Source organism: Salarias fasciatus, chromosome 13 (genome assembly GCF_902148845.1).
Source record: "Salarias fasciatus chromosome 13, fSalaFa1.1, whole genome shotgun sequence".
Classification (NCBI taxonomy): domain Eukaryota; kingdom Metazoa; phylum Chordata; class Actinopteri; order Blenniiformes; family Blenniidae; genus Salarias; species Salarias fasciatus.
This window is the reverse complement of record NC_043757.1, coordinates 22,718,984-22,737,127: the sequence shown is the minus strand read 5'-3', so window position 1 is coordinate 22,737,127 and position 18,144 is coordinate 22,718,984. Positions and strand designations below refer to the sequence as shown.

Sequence of the window (18,144 nt, the reverse complement as noted above, 5' to 3'; positions counted from 1 at the left end):
TTCAATGGAGGCAATCAGCCTGTGGCCCTGCGGAGGTGTTCTGGAGTCTGGAGGCCCGGGATGCTTCAATTTTCTTTCATCTGAAAAAAGTACTTTGGACCACTGAGCAACAGTCCAGTCTGCTTCTCTGCAGCCCAGGTCAGGCGCTTCTGCCGTGGTTTCTGGTTCAGAAGCGTCTTGACCTGGGGAATGCGGCACCTGTAACCCATTTCCTGCACACGCCTGTGCACGGTGGCTCTGGATGTTTCTACTCCAGACTCAGTCCACTGCTTCTGCAGGTCCCCCACGGTCTGGAATCGGCTCTTCTCCACAGTCTTCCTCAGGGTCCGGTCACCTCGTCTAGTTGTGCAGCGTTTTCTGCCACACTGTTTCCTTCCCACAGACTTCCCACTGAGGTGCCTTGATCAGCACTCTGGGAACAGCCTGTTCACTCAGAAATGTCTTTCTGTGTCTTCCCCTCTTGCTTGAGGGAGTCAGTGATGTCCTTCTGGACAGCAGTCGGGTCGGCAGTCTTACCCATGATTGCGGTTTTGAGTAATGAACCAGGCTGGGAGTTTTTAAAGGCCACAGGAATCTTTTGCAGGTGTTTAGCGTTAACTCGATGATTCAGATGATTAGGGTAATAGCTCGTTTAGAGTACCCTCATTTTTTGAGTAGGGATTGTTGGTTTTTCAATAAAAGGCTTAACCTACTTCAGTTGTGTGTAACTAATCTAACATATATGAAAGTCTAATGTTTACCAGTACAATACAGAAAATACTGAACTTTATCACAATATGTTAATTTTTTGAGAAGGACCTGTAGTTTAGTGTTTGCCTGAAGTAGGTTTTTATACTGGAAAAAATAAAGCTGCCGCATTCAAAAGAGTAATTCAATTATTTCTTTATACATGTTGTCTAATAGTTTCCATTTTATAATAATATCTCATGCCAGGCGAGCGAGGGACACGGAGAACGGCTGCGCATTGACCAGGTGTGTTGTTGAGCAGATTGCAGCATATTCAGTGAACTGGTGGCGTCACGGACCGCGGTGAACCCAAAAATCCAGAGAACAGGAAACAGGAGGAAGGACGCGGGATCTCAAAGGCAGAAAGGTACTAAGTCAGTCTGGCAGAGAAACGTGAGGGAAGGGGGTTTATATGCACTGGACAGAGGGAGAGACGATGGCTGAATCACAATGGACAGTTAGATGCACAGAGGACAGTCCGACAGGAAGGGTGTGTGTGTGTGTGTGTGCTAAAACACAACAAGAAGTGACAAACAGGTAGGAGACGCAGACTTGAGTATAGAAGTGGACCTGACAGGTGGAGATAAGGATTTGTATGTTGTTTTTTTAAGGTTATCATATAACGTGTCGCCCCTGGAAGAGAACAAACAGGACATTGTAGAGGTGAAAGTCACGCAGATTTGAACTTTTCTATTGGCTCTTCAGATGTCAGGGTAGATTTCCGGGCTGTATGTTTCCTACAGGCTCCAACTTGTGTCTCTCACCACAAACAAAACACACACATCTTCCAATCTGTTCACGCAGCAGCAGAAGGTTATGGTTCCAGTTAGTCATATCACTTGCCTTGACAGTGCTGTTTGTGTTCCTGACGCCAGCGTCACTCAACCTAAAGCACATCTGCTGCTCATATCCACACTGACGACACACAGTTTCACCACCACGCATCTATTTTTTTAATCTTTTTTTTTTTTTTTTTCAGTTTTAATTAAGTCTTGATGTTGTGCGTTTTGGCATGTTGCCTCGCTGCTGAAATGTGTTCCGCAAATAACCGTTGCTTGCTCTTTCTGACCTTGTGGTGCCGTTCAGTTAATACCAAAGTCAAACAACAGAAAGTTTGCGCTCTGATCAGATCTGCTTTGCACTCGAGTCCATGTTATCTAGTTCAGGGCTCCGGAGCTGATTCTAACTACCTGCGGCCAAAGGTAAGATATCCTTGACATGTCGTCAGTCCGTCACAGGGCAAACGCACAACCAGAATCCCTCATGCTCCTCCATGTCCAAGTGTCCTTGAGCAAGACACGGAACCCCAGCCTGCTCCCAGTGGATGGACTGTGCATTTCAGCTGCCTCCACTGGTTTGTGAATGTCTGCGAGACTGGGTGAATGTGACAAACAGTGTTAAGAAAACGCATTCTATAAGTGAACTCCATTTACCAAGACTACAGAACACTAGTCAGGAGCTTGATACACACACAAACTGGGTCTAACCTGGGTCTTATTCTTCTGTCTGAGTTCAAGCAGGCAAACCAACAGGCCCAGTAGGGAGAAAAGAGAAATTGGATACTTGCTGAAATGAAACAAACAAAAAGAGAGAAACGTGACCAGCATAAGATTGATGAAATGTCGGCAGATAAAAGTAAAGAGATCACTTATGTATACAGGGGGAGTGGAAACCTCGTGGGACAATGCTGGATACAATCAAGGTGAGCGACGCACAGAGGAGATACTGAGTCCGCGGTGATGGGGGAATGAAAGATGGTAAACAGAAAGATAGTCATCAGCCGCGACAGGAAACATGAACCACACTTCACTAGAATCCAGCAGCAGAAAACACAGAAGCCATTATGTGTGGGGTGGCTGTGCCTCACGAGGCTCTTTGCTTAAAGCTCAAGGACAATATACTGAGCCCCAAGTTTGTCCTAATGGCGTACGAGCGAGCTGAACGACCAGTGATCCAGCACTCATACATCTACAAACGGCTTGCATCAGGGTTGCATTCGCAGCAGGCTTTGCTGTAAACTGATCAAATCTTTTGGCCTTCCCCGAACATTAATTGAGTCTACTTGGCTCTTTGTCTGTTTCGGCCATCCCTGTTTATTGATCAAGTAAAGAGCTTCTTCGTCTTTGATCCCGTCGTGTCCCGCTTTTGAGCCCTTCTCCACAATATCGTCAGCAAATGCAATTTGTGTGATCAATATTGAAATGACTGGCAGGCGCTGGTCTTTCAAGGTAATGAATGGAGTTGTGCTGACAGGTTGTGGATTAGTTTTGGAAGGTGAAAAAATGAAATAAATAGGTAAACGATTTCTGCAGACTCAAAATGATTAGATAAATAAAGCTTATGGGAACAATGTAGTAATGAAATATAACATTTTTGATCAAGGTAGTAAGGTTTAATTTCTAGTTTTAGCAATTATGGTGAGCTTAAAGAAATGACATGTAAAGTTCTACTTTGGTTTGAAACAGTAACCTTTTCTTTTTAGGAGATCAGAATTGCTAACAGGGACATTTTCCTCTACGATCTACTTTTTTCTGCACACTTCACCCTCAATGTTAACACATATTTTACTTTCAAGCCACTAGAAGTTCCCCTCTCCTTGCTTGAAGCCTACTTCAGCTGTTTGTAAAAGCCTTTCCATCAAGTGTTGGATGAAGTGCTATATCTCTCTCAGTCTGTCAAGGCCGCCGACATCCTGCGAAGGTTCATTTACCAGCGCTTAAGACTGCATCGGGACTCGTTTCCGCAGCAGCACATTTCCAGCGGAGCTCTCCTAATGTTTTCCATTCGCCGAGATGTTTTCCAGGAGAGTTTAAAAAAAAAAAAAAAAACAATAATTTGAACTCACTTCAATTCCGATTTATTTCACAGGGGAAATATGGTTTGCAGAGAGGATTAACACTAATAGGGCAGTAACCAGCGGAAATGCCATTTATCTATTATCGGCAGTGATTGAGGCCTTGAGCAGTGTAACGCTGGGACTCAAACCAGAGGAGTTTGCTGTGATTTTTTTCTTGTTTGCCTTGTTACTTCTCACAATGCATCGAGTGGAGATTGAGAGTTTGACCATCTATTAAGAGGAACCAGTTGAGGTGATCTGAGATCTGATCAGGAAGCTTCCTGCTCGCCTTCTGTTAGAAATCTAATGGACTTCCTGAGGTTGTTGGAGTCAGGGGCATCTGGGCTTCTGGGTCTTGAAGCTGAAAACTGAGACTGCGGGAAATAAGCAGGAAATATGATGGATATCTGGATGTTTTCAGGTCCATTCCCTTGGTTTTCATCACTTTGCGTCACTTCCAAGATCCTTCAAATCAATTGTACATAAAAGAACGATGAAAAACAAAAGTTTTATGGGATTGGTAATGTCTCCACATTTATGGTGACTCTCAAGATGAGTTATTCTGCGCTTTAACTCTACAAGTCTTACGATCAAGAGCTATAAAGCATTTTTTACCAGGCTCTTCATTCCATCAAGGACCGTAGAGAACATAAATGAGCCCGTCTTTAAATTTCCTTCAAGTCATCAGAATCTTTTTAGTGGTTACATTAAATTAAACTTGAATGATCCGCTTACCAGTGAAATTTCATGGAATAGTCAAACATTTAATCCCTGCAGGAGAGCACTTTCGCACGAGGCAGCAGCTATAATCCACTCGATTCACATCAGATACTTGCTAATGACAACCTTATTTGAACCCCAGAAAACTCTCCAACTGTTTAACTTTTGAAAAAAAAAAAAAAAAAAACCAAAGACCCTGCGCCATTACCCCTCCAACAGCTTTGTCGACTTTCACAGACGACTTTGACGACATGGAAAAATACTCAAAACAGCTGCAGGCTCACACGATATGACAATCAAGGTTACAAATGCATAATCTAGCCTAACTGGCTGTTTGTTGTCAGTGTTGGTTTAATGTGGCTGCTGAGTGACTAATGGAGGAGAAGACCGCTCACTGCTGCTGTCGAGCCTCACATGCTCCGTCCTCAGCATGTCACTGTGTTCCGATTCATCGGAGGATTTGTGAACAAGTTCGTAATGTGACGTCCGTCTCTCTGTGCCTGTTCTCATGAGCAGTCCTGTAATGGTGAACTGATGGCGGTGGGATTTCAACCCTGACCTTCCAGCCACCTCTTCGCCCTCAGGACACCCCACCTGAGAAATCCAACCAACGTTTTTATTAGAGAACAGATGGAAGCAAGCTTTCAGTTTCACACATTTCACTCACTGCATTAGAAACATTCATCTGGATCAATTAACCAGCTGTCTGAATCATGGACTGTATTGATTCCTGCAGGCCTGCTTGTTTACACGAGGTTGATTGAATACAAATAACCTCTAATTAGACGAATCAGTCAAAAAAAAAAAAATTCCAGTGTAACTACTGATCTATAGAGGCCGCATATTGATTTGTTTCAGTGCAGCATATCATGATGTTGTTGATTATGGTGTTTTTCCCGACTCAGAGAGTGCAGAAAAGCCTCCCGCCTGCCGGCGGTCAGCCCCTCATTCATCATGTTGCTCACAGCGTGCACGGACAGCGCGGAGCTGGTCGCAGCCCGGAGCGTGCAGACGTCTGGTCACACCAGCGGCTCCTGTTCCCGCCGGCAGAGGCTAATGGTTGATCCGGGCTTCGGCAGCAGCTCATGAATCAAGCGCCAGGCCGCAGAAACACGCCGGCCGGCTCCGGCGACTCGTGATGCATTGTGTTTAGATTGCCGTGTGACAAAAGCCATAAAAAGTAATCACTCTCTGTTCCAAACTGTTGACCACAAGTGTGTGGGTTTCGTTTTGACTTTTGTTGAAATATGGTTACAAGGCTATTGATTCACTGCAGGCTTGTTCCAATTCAAGGTTCACGCCACGGTTTAAATGTCCACCAAGTTATTAGTCTACTAATGACAGTTTACACTGCAATTTGACACATTGCAGCAACTCCAGACAACAGAGAAAATGTGTTTGAGAGAAGAAAGACGAGGGAACTGAATAGAAATGTTACAATAACATGAACGCATCGTCTCATAAATATCTACATCCTGTTTTCCATTCCATCGACTTTATGCCTTTATTGGCATAATCTACTGAAGGGAAGAAGATTTATCTAAAAGGACATAAATCATTCTGCGAATTACGTGTTTTGTTTTTTTTTTCTCGAGACGAAATGAAAACTTTCCCCTGTAGTTGAGCCATTAAAGCTGAGCTCTTCGTCAGCGGCAGAAAACATTAAAGCCAGACAAATGTCTCCAATCTCATACTGCTTTTTCAGCGCTGGGATGCTCTCCTCCACCTGATCACGGCTGTTGCCATGGCGAAGCACAACTCTCACATGTGGAAGCACACCGTTAGCGCCTTATTAGCATTCGGCGGCGTCTGAGCGGCTGCATGCCGAGCGCCATTTCCACGGGCTGGGGACACGCGGTGACGGCACAGCGCACCGGTTTGTCCCACATGCATTCACGCCTGTTATTACCCTGTTGTGTTTTTAATGGAGCCTCGACGCAACTCGGTTTTCCGGCTTTACTGGCAAGTAGAAATTCTGGAGCCAGGGTGTCTCCTTTGTTGTTGAACACCTGCAGTTAACGTGGTTCAACCCAATGACAAGAAAACAGCACCTGTAATAATTACTGACGGAGGGTTTTTGTGTTTATATGGTAAATTGATTCCACTTATATAGCACTTTTTTGAACTGCACACGCACAGAAATAATGACAAAAAGTCGCTCAACCTCCAACTGGAGCAATTTCGGCTTTTGTGTCTCGCCCGAGGGCGAGTCGGATATTTAAACCTGCAACCCTGCAATTAGAAGAAGCCCCGCTATATCAGCCCAGCCAGAAATATATCTTTTGCTCATTTCTTTTTCTTTCCCTAGTGTTTGGTCACACGGTAATTGGATCTCTGGAGGAAGCAGCGTTTGGACGTTCACTCCTCTGCAGCGGCTGGGAAAGTCTGTCAAAATTTTCCTCAGCATCACACGTCCGAAACATAGGAAAAAAAGAAAATTTTAGAAGAGTAATGAGCAATTAAATATTTCTGTGTTTCTTTTTTGCAGTTTTAGCGAGAAATGAGGTTCATTTGGAAGTTATTCTCATTTCTTTTACAGTCAGAGAAAATTCGTTTCTGTCCAGCTGGGACCTTTAACCACAAGAGGAATGGAAAAAAAAAAATGAAATACTTTATCATAATATTTCCTGTTTAACATTTTGAAAAGACACTAAGCTCTCCTGCGCATGTGTGCATTCAAACAACCAATTCACAACTGTAGTTTGTGCAAAAACATTTTAATGTGAAATCATTCCAGATGCAGACGTTGATATTTTACAGGCAGAGTCGGATGTCTGCATGTTTGAATCGTGAGTCCTGAAGGATAGCCTGTTTCTCTTTATTATGAACAGGTTTAATTAGCTTATATGCTGAATCTCAGTTGTGGATTAGAGGTAATTTTCCATCATCATCAAACAATTTTTTCTCATTTGAGCAGAATTAAAGGCGCGCTGGAAGCGTGAGGAATGAAGGTGTCGGTTCCTCTTTCTGGTGGGAACTCATGAATTTCCTCTTGATAATGAGAATCTGAGCTTGAGTGATCCAGGAAAACACTAAATTGATATAGTTTAGAGTGTGAGGGAACGACTGTTGTCGCTAATTGTTCTTTATTCACAAGGTAACGTCACTAAGGTTTCTTCCAGTTTGCAGTTATAGTGTCTCTCTGGCTGCGCCGTCACTTCTTCCCTCAGTAAACCTGCATTATCACCGTTAATATTTTTGTTATTGCAGTTGCTTTACTGGCATTTAATGAGACAATGCTCTTATCTTTTGTTTTGTTGAGCTATCAAAGCTTACTTACAAAATGAGAAGCCGTGGATTAAAGATCCTAATCCTCTTTCATAAGGAGAATTCTGAACCTGCAGGTACTAAAAAGTCATTTATTTTTCAACTTTATGTTAGAATTCTGTTTAATTTCCTCTCTCGGTATTGATGTGCTGCCAAGCTGTCACAGAATATTAGCTCTTCTGCGTATACGGATAAAATTAACAGCCGGAGCAAAATGTGTTATCAAACATATGACCCTGGAGAATTTATCCAAAAACTTCAGCTCATAATGTTTAGTTTTTAGGCCATTAACGATCCTTTGTAATGTGAGCATGATTAACTGTTTCCATGGTTAAATTAACTGCTATTAACTCCGTGCACCATTAAAATGTTCCAGAACAAATTAATGGAAAGCAGAAAACAACAAGTGAGAGAGCTGGCACTGTTTAATGGTAAAAATAGTGGCCATTTCTTCTCTGGAAAACTGGGAACTTTGCCATAAAACAAACACAACTCAGTCACATTTAAGTGCCGAAAGATGGAAGAGTCCAAAAATATGTTGAAGTGGGAAATTTGGTTTGATTGCGAAGTGCTGCCTGATTTATGAGCTAACGAAAATAAAGCCAGCGCCAGATGAGGGGCAAGTCATTCAGAGATGGTCCAGACTGACCATCGTCATCTCTGTGTCAAACACATTTCGCTTCAGGGGCCACATGCATCCACTTTGTTTATCTTCCCATTTTTCAAATGATCAACCGTGATCTCTTCCTCAGCGAGCGTCTTGCTGCTGGTCTTGCAGTCTGTCCCAGTCCTGTGCAGGTCTGTAATCTGGTCCCTGACATCCTTTGACAGCTCCTTAATGTTGGGATTAGCTGAAGATTCCTTAAGTGACAGGACTAATTTGTCCTACGGGGCACTTCACGTGTCTGTGGAGGCCTTTTTTCAGGTTGATTAGGGATCAAATGATATTCTTTCTCACTCTGGTTATAACACATTTACCTTGAAAATTATACACAATTCATTTCTCTGCCGGGGTTCTTCTCTTATATTCGAGATAAAAAACAAACCAACAACAAAATTTGGTGTAGTGGGGCAAAAATTGCTCTTTTGATGACAAAAGTTGCTTATTCCTGGTCTACATGTACATTAATTAATATCTGTAACACTCTTTGGTTAATAATTATTGCAGTTGATTTTCATTAAAATGAGTTCATCAATAAGTGGAATGACATTAAGCTATACAGTTATAAACATCTTCCTCCAGAAGAGATTCTAAGCTGATTTTAATGAGTGAATTAATCATTAGACCGACGGTTCAGTGGCACTATGTGGCCATTAGATACCAACAGTTTAACAGAATGTCAGCATTGGATTCATTGTATAGTAAACGCACTTGTTAAGAGAGGCTGTGTTTGTATGAACGGTTGTAAAACTGATTATTTGACTCTATCGGGCACACTTTAACAGGACCACCACATCTGATTGGCCAAAACCTCGTGTGTGTGTGTGTTGTTAAACAGAAATAACAAGCACTCATTGTCATATTACACCATTTACGGAGCATGAATCATTGATCATTATAGCAACATTCAAGGGCAAGGAATAAATTAAAGCTGAAACCTCATTAATAAAACAAATGATTCTGGCAGTTTACAGGAGATGAAGGTATTCACCCCTTCATACGCGGCTAAGCCTCAGACGTACAGCGGCGCCGGAGAAACACGAGCCATTATCTGCCACCCGGCTCACGGGGGTCGCAAAGTCAATAAGGAGAGGCAGGGACATTACCTAAAGCGACGGCACGCCACTCGATGCAGGGCGACAGCTTTCACAGGATCAAGAGGCGCCTCGTCAGCCCCGGCGCGTATAACATCTGAAATATCACACACACTAAGCTGTCAGCGTTCAAGTTAATCAGAATTTAATGAACTTACTGTCATGTGTGGTTGTTAAGAGGATTTGGGATTATTGAGGAGAGTACTAGAACAAAACAGATGTGAATTGCCTCGGTTGAAGATTGGCATTTGGGCTTTAATAAAGTGAAGGCCATTGGGTGTGATGCGTCGCTGTCAGATTTTTTTTCAATATTGTCACAGCAGGGAGGCGTGTGTGTGTGTGTGTGTGTGAGTAGCTTTTGTGTTGTGTCGTGTAAATTAGATTAAATGTACTTGTTCATTTTGTGAAAGAGGGTTAACCGGGTTAACACGGCACAGTCCAACGATGCTGGTTTTAACTTTATTTGTCTCCATCTAAAAAAAAAACCAAAAAAACAATTTGCCTGAATTCACTGTGGGATGAGGAGCGGTGAAGTCCTCTGGAGGATTTATCTGTGTGAATGTGTGTCAGGACAGCAGTGGCATTACGTGTTGCACCTCTATCGTTTTCCTTCAGGTTTATGAAACTGCGTGCGGCTTGATGTCACACATCAGGCGGTCATGAACTGTTTCGGTGTAAAAACCGAAAAGCTGTCGAGCAGCGGAGCACTCGATACGCCGCGGCTGGAGCATTGCTCTCTGAAGGCGGACTTTGAAAATAGACCTGTTCTCTGGTATCGGTTGAAGGACTTGCTGATATGCGCTGACTGGTCATCTTGTTGCCGTATGAAGTGGACAAGCCAGCTTTTCCCTTTTGTGAGCAGCAGTTTGATCCACACTCCACTGAAAGTCACGAGGCAGCTTATAAAATGTACAGAGGAAGGTTCACTTCAGTCTCTTTGTGCCTTTTAATGGCCACTTCGCGATAAGTTCATTTTAAATGTGATATAGAAAGGTTACGGCGCCAAGTTTTAATCAAAACATATGAAGCCAAGAGAATCAGGATTGGATGAGTGGTGAGATGACTTAATGGAATTATTCAAATCTATTTTATTAAATTGAGTGGCGGCTATAACAGTTATGTAATTAGAATAATCCAATTAGGCCAGAAGTGAGCAAGTGAGTTTAATTCCGGGCGTGACGTTTGCAGGTGACCAGGGAGGTTTTGTTTCCTGGTATTTCAGATAATCACAATATGTTTTAGGAAAAAAGTTGCGAATCATGATTTGCTACACAATTTACACAACCATTGGGGAATTTTCTCGTCTGAAGGGAAAAATCAAATCAAAATCGGAGCCTCTCGGCAAGAAGACCGAGCGAGTGACAGTAGAATTAAAGGGTATTTCACAGCCAGATCCTTCTCATTTCCACATCGCTCCATTATAGCTTCATTATTTGGGCTGATTGGTTCTTTACTGTATAATGGAGCTCTGTGGAGCTTTGTAATAGCTCTCAGGCATATTGACCTCACAGGGGAGCCCAGCAGTAAAAATCCTTTTAACAATTAACATTATGAAAGATTCAAAACACTTGATTAAATGTCAAACTTCTCAAAAGTGGCCTTAAATTGCAAAGTTCTCGCACTGTTTTTAACCATTAATACCTGTTTTTCCTGAACTTATGCCCATTTTTGTAATATTTCTCTCCCGTCTTGTTTGGTCATGATGCACCAGATGAGTGATTTATTTCACGTGTTTTTGACGGTATCCAGCCTCACAAATGCCTCACTGCAATGAGCGCAAAAGCAAAACAAAATATATCTCTTTGCTGACAAGAATTCTAAACAGTCGAGCTGTCTCAGTCCTCTGCGTTTCATCCTGTGTCCTCGGCGCTAATAAACCCACATGCTTTCGTATGTTTCTTATAAACCCTTGACTATTTTCATTCCGCCTTTCTTCTGCTGCCATTCTTCCCACTGCATGGATCGAAGAGTCATTTCTGTGAAATGCAATTGGGAATTCAGGGAATTCGGTATACTCTGATCAATACCTGGAGAGTTATGAGTAGGTTTTCTTGGAAGTGGTCATCTTTATCCTTTCAGTCAAAATATTGGAAATGGGGAATAAAGCAAACCTTGACATTTCCTTTCAACAAGGTGTTTCTTTTTAATTCTCAAAATCCTCATTTTCCTATTTCCATATTTGACCGTAATGTAGTTTGTTTTTTTCTTTTTCCACCCAGAAGCTGTGTCCCATTTGTGAATCTGTTCAACACTGTATATTCATATGTTACAAAGGCAGACAAAGGAAAGGAAGAAGCTGCTTGCAGGTTTTTTGATGGTTTACATTCCATGAAACATGAACGTCATCCTGAAGCTTGTGTATGTATGCAGACTGAAGGAAGCCATTTATTTCAATTTTTTTTTTTTTTAATCTAATGGACTGAATGTTTATTCGTGTGGGCAGCTGTGAGTTCAGATGGTACGGACGCTATTTAAAGATCTTTACTCACTCGTCAGCGGCCGTATCTCTTTGAAGGACTTTTTTCAAGAACCCACTTTGCTCTGACTTCAGGGACAATATCCAGATCATCTTCCTTCAGAACGACAAAAAACACTTACCGTATTCCAAAATGCCATTTCATTTAGATGTAAATGCAGCAGGTGGTTTTCATTCGAACGAAAGGGTTGTTCTTGAAAAGATGGGGAGAAATGTGAAGTGATTGGTGAACTGGATGGACATGCGGGGAAGTGTTCCTCGCCGAAACCACCGTCATGTTTGCGATATGTTTCCTGCAGCTAAAGTAGCAACATAGGTAATGAAGTACTAAAGGGAAAGTAACTGTCTGTGTTGAAACACAATTCATCGGAATGAAATCACAAGCGCTGAAGAAAGCAGCCAACAGAAGTGTGTTTATCCATCTGAAAAATGTAGGCACGCCATAAATAAGCACATCGTTTGCAAGGTAGACGTCAACACCAAACATAAAGTGCACCTTAGAATATAATCATATACTCCATGATATATGGGATGTTCCTTCATACGTAGGAAGAACGGTACTGCGAAAGATTAAACGGCTGGTGGAGGCTTAATTTCAATGCGTTTTCAGGTTTTCTTGAAGCAGTCTGAAGGCTTTTTGTGTGTCTGACTGTGTCGCTGATGTTTCCTGCACAGGTACACGAAAATGAAGACGGCTACGAACATCTACATCTTCAACCTGGCTCTGGCCGACGCCCTGGTCACCAGCACGCTGCCCTTCCAGAGCGTCAACTACCTGATGGGCACCTGGCCGTTCGGGGACACGCTGTGCAAGATGGTGATGTCCATCGACTACTACAACATGTTCACCTCCATCTTCACGCTCACCACCATGAGCATCGACCGCTACGTCGCTGTGTGCCACCCCGTGAAGGCGCTGGACTTCAGGACGCCTCGCAACGCCAAGATCGTCAACATCTGCAACTGGATCCTCTCCTCAGCCATCGGGCTGCCCGTGATGTTCATGGCCTCCACTTCAGCCACGAGTGAGCATGTGCACACAAAGGACCCTGAAGCATCCATTATGTTATGTAGTGTCCTTGTGGACACTGAGCTTCTTCGTGAGCGCACATTTATGAGCGCAGAATAGATAAAACTCTTCCTCCCGACAATCGCAACCATGCATGGACGAGTTGATCCTGTTTTCCTCCGTTCTTGTACTGCGATACAAAAGAAGGGGGAGCCACAACTTTCTTTCGCTTCTGTTCATTCCCTCCTACAGCTGTAAAAAGCAAATTAGTTCTCCTAACAGGGTGCAGAAGAAGAGACAGGTCGGAAGAGTTTTTCACAGAGTAATTGCACAAAGGAGTATTTGGCGGTGTACGCCTGGCCACTGCCTAATGTAACTGTCTGCACACTTAAAGGCCTGCCTGCCCGCTCAGACCGGCCTCTCTGACAAGGTAAGTGCTGTGATAATGAGGACAAAGTGAGACTTCGCTCCGCGTGGAGAAAATAGAGCAAGGAGAGGTGTAGACTCCGTCAAGCACAAGAACGCATGATGGAGAGTCCGGTTTGGTGAGACGCAGCCAAAACACAACATGATTTCCCGAAGCGGCATAGAGACGAAGCGTCTTTCCTTTGTGCTTCTGCAGGATAAATTCAACTTAACGTACGCCGACTTATTCCAACAGTAAGTCACAAATATTAATGCGTGCTGAAGATAAACACATGGACTCCTCACTTCCACATAATTCGGTCTCGCGAGTGTCGACAATATTCCCGAAGTATCTCAAGTGAAATAATTACACTTCAACAGAAGAGAAGAAGATCAGCCGTACATAATTTCCCTTTTATTCGAGGTTATTTGTGCTTATTTCATATTTCTTTCAAAAGTGATTAGAGCAAATGCACGCATGTTGGCTACTCTTCAGTCATTCATTCACATTTCATTTCACTAATTAGCTTTTAAACTTTGAATCAAACATGTTTTGTTGATTTTCAAAATATAAGAATATGTTGCTTTTTGTGTCCTTTTCTTTTTTTTTTTCCCTTAACGCCTTCAACTGACAAAACCAAGCACATCAATGACGTCTCAATGACTTTTGAAAAGGCTTGAAAGTATGACTGCACGACGCATCAGTTAATCAAGAGAAAACTAATCAACATGAGTTCTGCAGCTCAAATACTGTTATTACTCTTGCTGCTTCCAATCAGCGCTTTATGAGGTTGCCTTGTCCACAGACTGATTAAACAAGCATATTAAACACAGTTAATACATGATAGATTCTGAATGTGACTGATGGCCTCCGATTACCTCTGAAATAGTGAACATATGCGCTGTAACTATAGGCATGCCTGTGTGTCTCCTCACCTCTTCCCAGGCCCCACCACCGTTGACTGCAAGCTGAATTTCCCCCACCCCTCCTGGTACTGGGAAACCCTGCTGAAGATCTGCGTCTTCATCTTCGCCTTCATCATGCCCGTGCTCATCATCACTGTCTGCTACGGCCTCATGATCCTGCGGCTGAAGAGCGTGCGCATGCTGTCGGGCTCCCAGGTCGAGAAACAAAAATCTCTTCACTGTTATTTTCACGCATAAGACGCAAAGGCTGAATCGGACAATGTGGAATGTGTACTGAATTGTATAGATTGTTTTTGTGGGACATCATGTGCAAAAACAGGAGCATTTTAATGAATATTTTTCATGCATTTGGACATGTTTACATGAGAGGTTTCATTTTTATGTACGTTTGCTTATGTTCACCACGGAGTGATTGGCTGGATCACCGAGCCCCGACAAGAGCAAAATAAAATATGACACCATGAAATTTGGCATTTTGATAGAGGAAATTTTAAAGCATGAAGACTGCAAGACCGAGGAGGAGATACCATGCAGGAAGTGCTGAGGAAATGCCTCAAACCACATCGACACGTGTTAAAGACTGAAATGATTTAGTCTATTAAAAAAAATTTATATACATCATAAACAATGCAAAACATTTTCCATTATAAATAACCTTGTGGCTGTACATTCATCCATTAGTATAAAGTCCTTTCAATATATTGTGTGCTTTTTCACACACACACACACACACACACACACACACACACACACGCACACACACACACAGAGTGTGCATGCAGATTTCATGCACTCGTTGGTCTCAAGACATAGCAATTAGTGAAAATCAATTCCAGCCTCGGGTGACTCAGTTTTAATTAACCCCTCAACTCTCTCCACTCTAAATATGTGAAGAACGGCAATTTTGAGCGGCATCAGCTTTTCTGAACTAAATATGAAAGTTTTATGGGATCAGCGCCTCGATGGAAACGCTTGCTTCTCTGTTATCGTGAATATGAAAACATACTTTATCAGTCGGTAAATGTTGTAAATTTAAAAAATGGGCAAGCTTACAACCTGCCTCAACATATGTGCATGTCGTTATTGAGACTTCAGCAGTGAATCAGTGCGGTTTGCAGTGTGATTTTTTTTTTTTCCCCCCACTGGCGGTTTTTTCTGCCACCTTTATCCTTTTTCCCTTTTACACCCGCTCCCGTGATCTCTCATCCTTCTCTGTGCAATCACATTAATCTCTCTGGCCTTTCCTTCTCACCCCCACGCGTTCTCCTCCCCTCCTTCCCTTCCTTTTCTTGCCTGCCACTCTCAAATGTATTTCACTGTTATTATCCTCTCTCCCCTGCCCTCTTGTGCTTTTCTCATCTTGCGCACCCACTTATCTCTGCTACTAAACCGCTCACCTCCGTTACACTCTTCTTTTTTTTTTTTTCGTTTTTCTTCCACACGCATGCAGGAGAAGGACAGGAACCTCCGCCGAATCACCCGCATGGTCCTGGTGGTTGTGGCCGTCTTCATCGTCTGCTGGACCCCCATTCATATCTTCGTCATCATCACGGCTCTGATCAACATCCCCAGCTCCACGCTGCAAACCATCACCTGGCACTTCTGCATCGCTCTGGGCTACACCAACAGGTACAACCAGACTCGGTGATTTACGTGGCTTTGATTTTTTTTGCTGGCCTCGGCGTTAAACCCTTCCCGTGTTTCTGGCCCCTCTGCAGCAGTCTGAACCCGGTCCTTTACGGCTACCTGGACGAGAACTTCAAGCGTTGTTTCCGTGAGTTCTGCACCCCGAGTCCCTCGGTCCTGGAGATGCAGAACTCGTCCAGGACCGGGGTCACCAGCCGCAAGCCCCCTCAGCGGGAACCCATCAGTGCAAACACAGGGGAAAGGTCGAATCACCAGGTCAGCACTGACTTTACACACACTGACCAGTCTCTTGCCATATAACCTCTGGAAATGAGGGAGTTACTCCTAACAGGACATCTTTTGAGTGAATGTGAAGTTTCTAATTATGCTGGGGCTCAACTAGTTGCAGCCAGAAAGAAAAACTTAAGAACTTTTTGTGTTGTGCAACATTTGCTTTAGATTTAAAGCTGGGGTTGGCGATCTTGGAAAACTAGCATGTAGCACGAATGTAGCATCTCCCAAGGCTCCGCCCAGCTCCCACCCCATTGGAGGAGCTCCCGTTGGCAGCGAACGCACTGGGCGCGGAAGCGCCGCGCGGGCGGGAGCGCCACTCACACGAAGTTTGTGATTGCCTCCAATGTCATTAACCTTTCTGACTGCCCGCACACAATGCGTATAGAAGCGCAGCGCGCCCGCTCCGCTTCGTTCTATTTTTCACGCGACCCGTGAGCGCCGAGAGCGCCTTGGCAACGCGCACGCACACTGAACCAGGGCCAGTGCACGCCATTGAAATGTACGCGCAGGGAGCTGGTAGAACAGTGAAGGGATTTGATTGGTTCCCGAAGAGCGGTCCGCGCCTTACGATTGGTCGGAGGTTTTACTGTCCTTTGGCCGCTACAGTGGTCAGATTTTTTCCGCACCTTTTTCCGCACACATAATGTATTGACTTCTCCCAGGGGGCAAGGAGCATTTCACTCAGTATGACAAAAAGTGCTTTTGGACAACATCGTCTACCCTAGCTTTAAAAAACATTAGCTGATCCAATCTCACCTGCATGGCATGGGCAAACAGCTGTCGTCCTTCCGTCTGTCTTGAAAATCTGCTGCTGATACCGGAGGGACTCACCTCCAGCCTCGTGTTCCGTCTCCTCTGTGTCTCTGCAGGTATGACTAGCCTTGGAGGGGTCATCGGTGGACTCCCGCTGCCGCGGCAGTGTGGCCCACGATGATCTCAACTCAGAAATCACACAGGTCACCACAGGGCTCTGACCAACACACTCACACACACACACACACACACACACACACACACACACACACACACACACACACACACACACACACACACACACAGACACACACACCAATTAAACATTGTGCACAACAAATCAAGTACATGACTGAGACTCAGTGACAGGGATCCATCTTGACAGTGTGTCGTAAGCCTAACTGCAGCGCTGCATCATGTCGGGCCATTAACCTGCCAAACAAGTGTAACCAACCGCAAGGCGTGTGTGTGAGACTTTTCCCGTCACCGAAGTGGGACTAGCTAGAATCAGCGTAACCCAGAATGTCATTACAACAGCACCATGGCCTCCGCAGTAAACGGAAGCTTTAACGCTAATGAGTTTATTGCTATTGGCGTTTCCATTAGTGCTATTCGTATTACAAAACGAACTTTACAGTCCGGGTTATATCATACAGCAAACATAGATGGATCTATAAAAGCCTCATTGGTTCAAGCCTCCTGTCCTAATCCTCAGTATCACTTATTAAAACAAATCAATGAATCGTCTTTGTGCAGTTCAGACAGCTGTAATGGACGTTTTGTGTCTATTTGATCGGGGATAGTGCAGGATGTGGGAAATGTGGATTTATGGGGTTAAAGAAGAGTGTGAGAGCTAATCCAGTTTCATCAGGGGTGCCGAAGGCTCTGAGGCGCTCTCACCACATGGAGACATCACTGGACAGGCGGCGTTGTTCAAATTCATTTACAGCACCGACTGTGCTTCTTTCTCGACCTCCGTCCGAATTCAGCAGGGGTCGTCCCCGACATTATTTACACCTTATTAACGCCACGCGCCATCGACAGCAGGCCGTCCTCGGCTCATTCAGGATGATGGACTTTGCCGATGCACGCCTGAACTTTCTGTCCCGCCGTCATCCTCTCCTCGGTCCAGATCATGCCATTAATTGCAGGTACTGTGGAGCTTTGAACATCCTCTCTCTGAAGACTCCATCAAACACCCGAATGTACAAAAAGTAAATAATTCTGCGTTTCTGAAAGTGACTCCTTGTCCAACACTGTGTGTGTGTTTGTGACCTGAACCAGCAACGACGAAGCATCAGCCTGTTTGCACAGTGCTCAGAGAGTGCTTCTGCCACCTATAGTGCAAAC

At 44.0% G+C, this 18,144-nt stretch overlaps 1 protein-coding gene across 1 annotated transcript in view; it reads left to right on the top strand.

Annotated features, from left to right (window-relative positions):
* oprm1 (opioid receptor, mu 1) overlaps positions 1 to 17,077 on the top strand; it is a 31,196-nt gene extending 14,119 nt beyond the window's left edge. The window contains exons 2-6 of the mRNA XM_030107214.1: positions 12,456 to 12,805; positions 14,141 to 14,316; positions 15,572 to 15,750; positions 15,840 to 16,023; positions 16,911 to 17,077. Coding sequence (XP_029963074.1) covers positions 12,456 to 12,805; positions 14,141 to 14,316; positions 15,572 to 15,750; positions 15,840 to 16,023; positions 16,911 to 16,916 — 895 coding nt within the window. The 3' untranslated portion in view covers positions 16,917 to 17,077. The remainder of the gene's footprint in view (positions 1 to 12,455; positions 12,806 to 14,140; positions 14,317 to 15,571; positions 15,751 to 15,839; positions 16,024 to 16,910) is intronic.
* Positions 17,078 to 18,144: the final 1,067 nt, after the last annotated feature.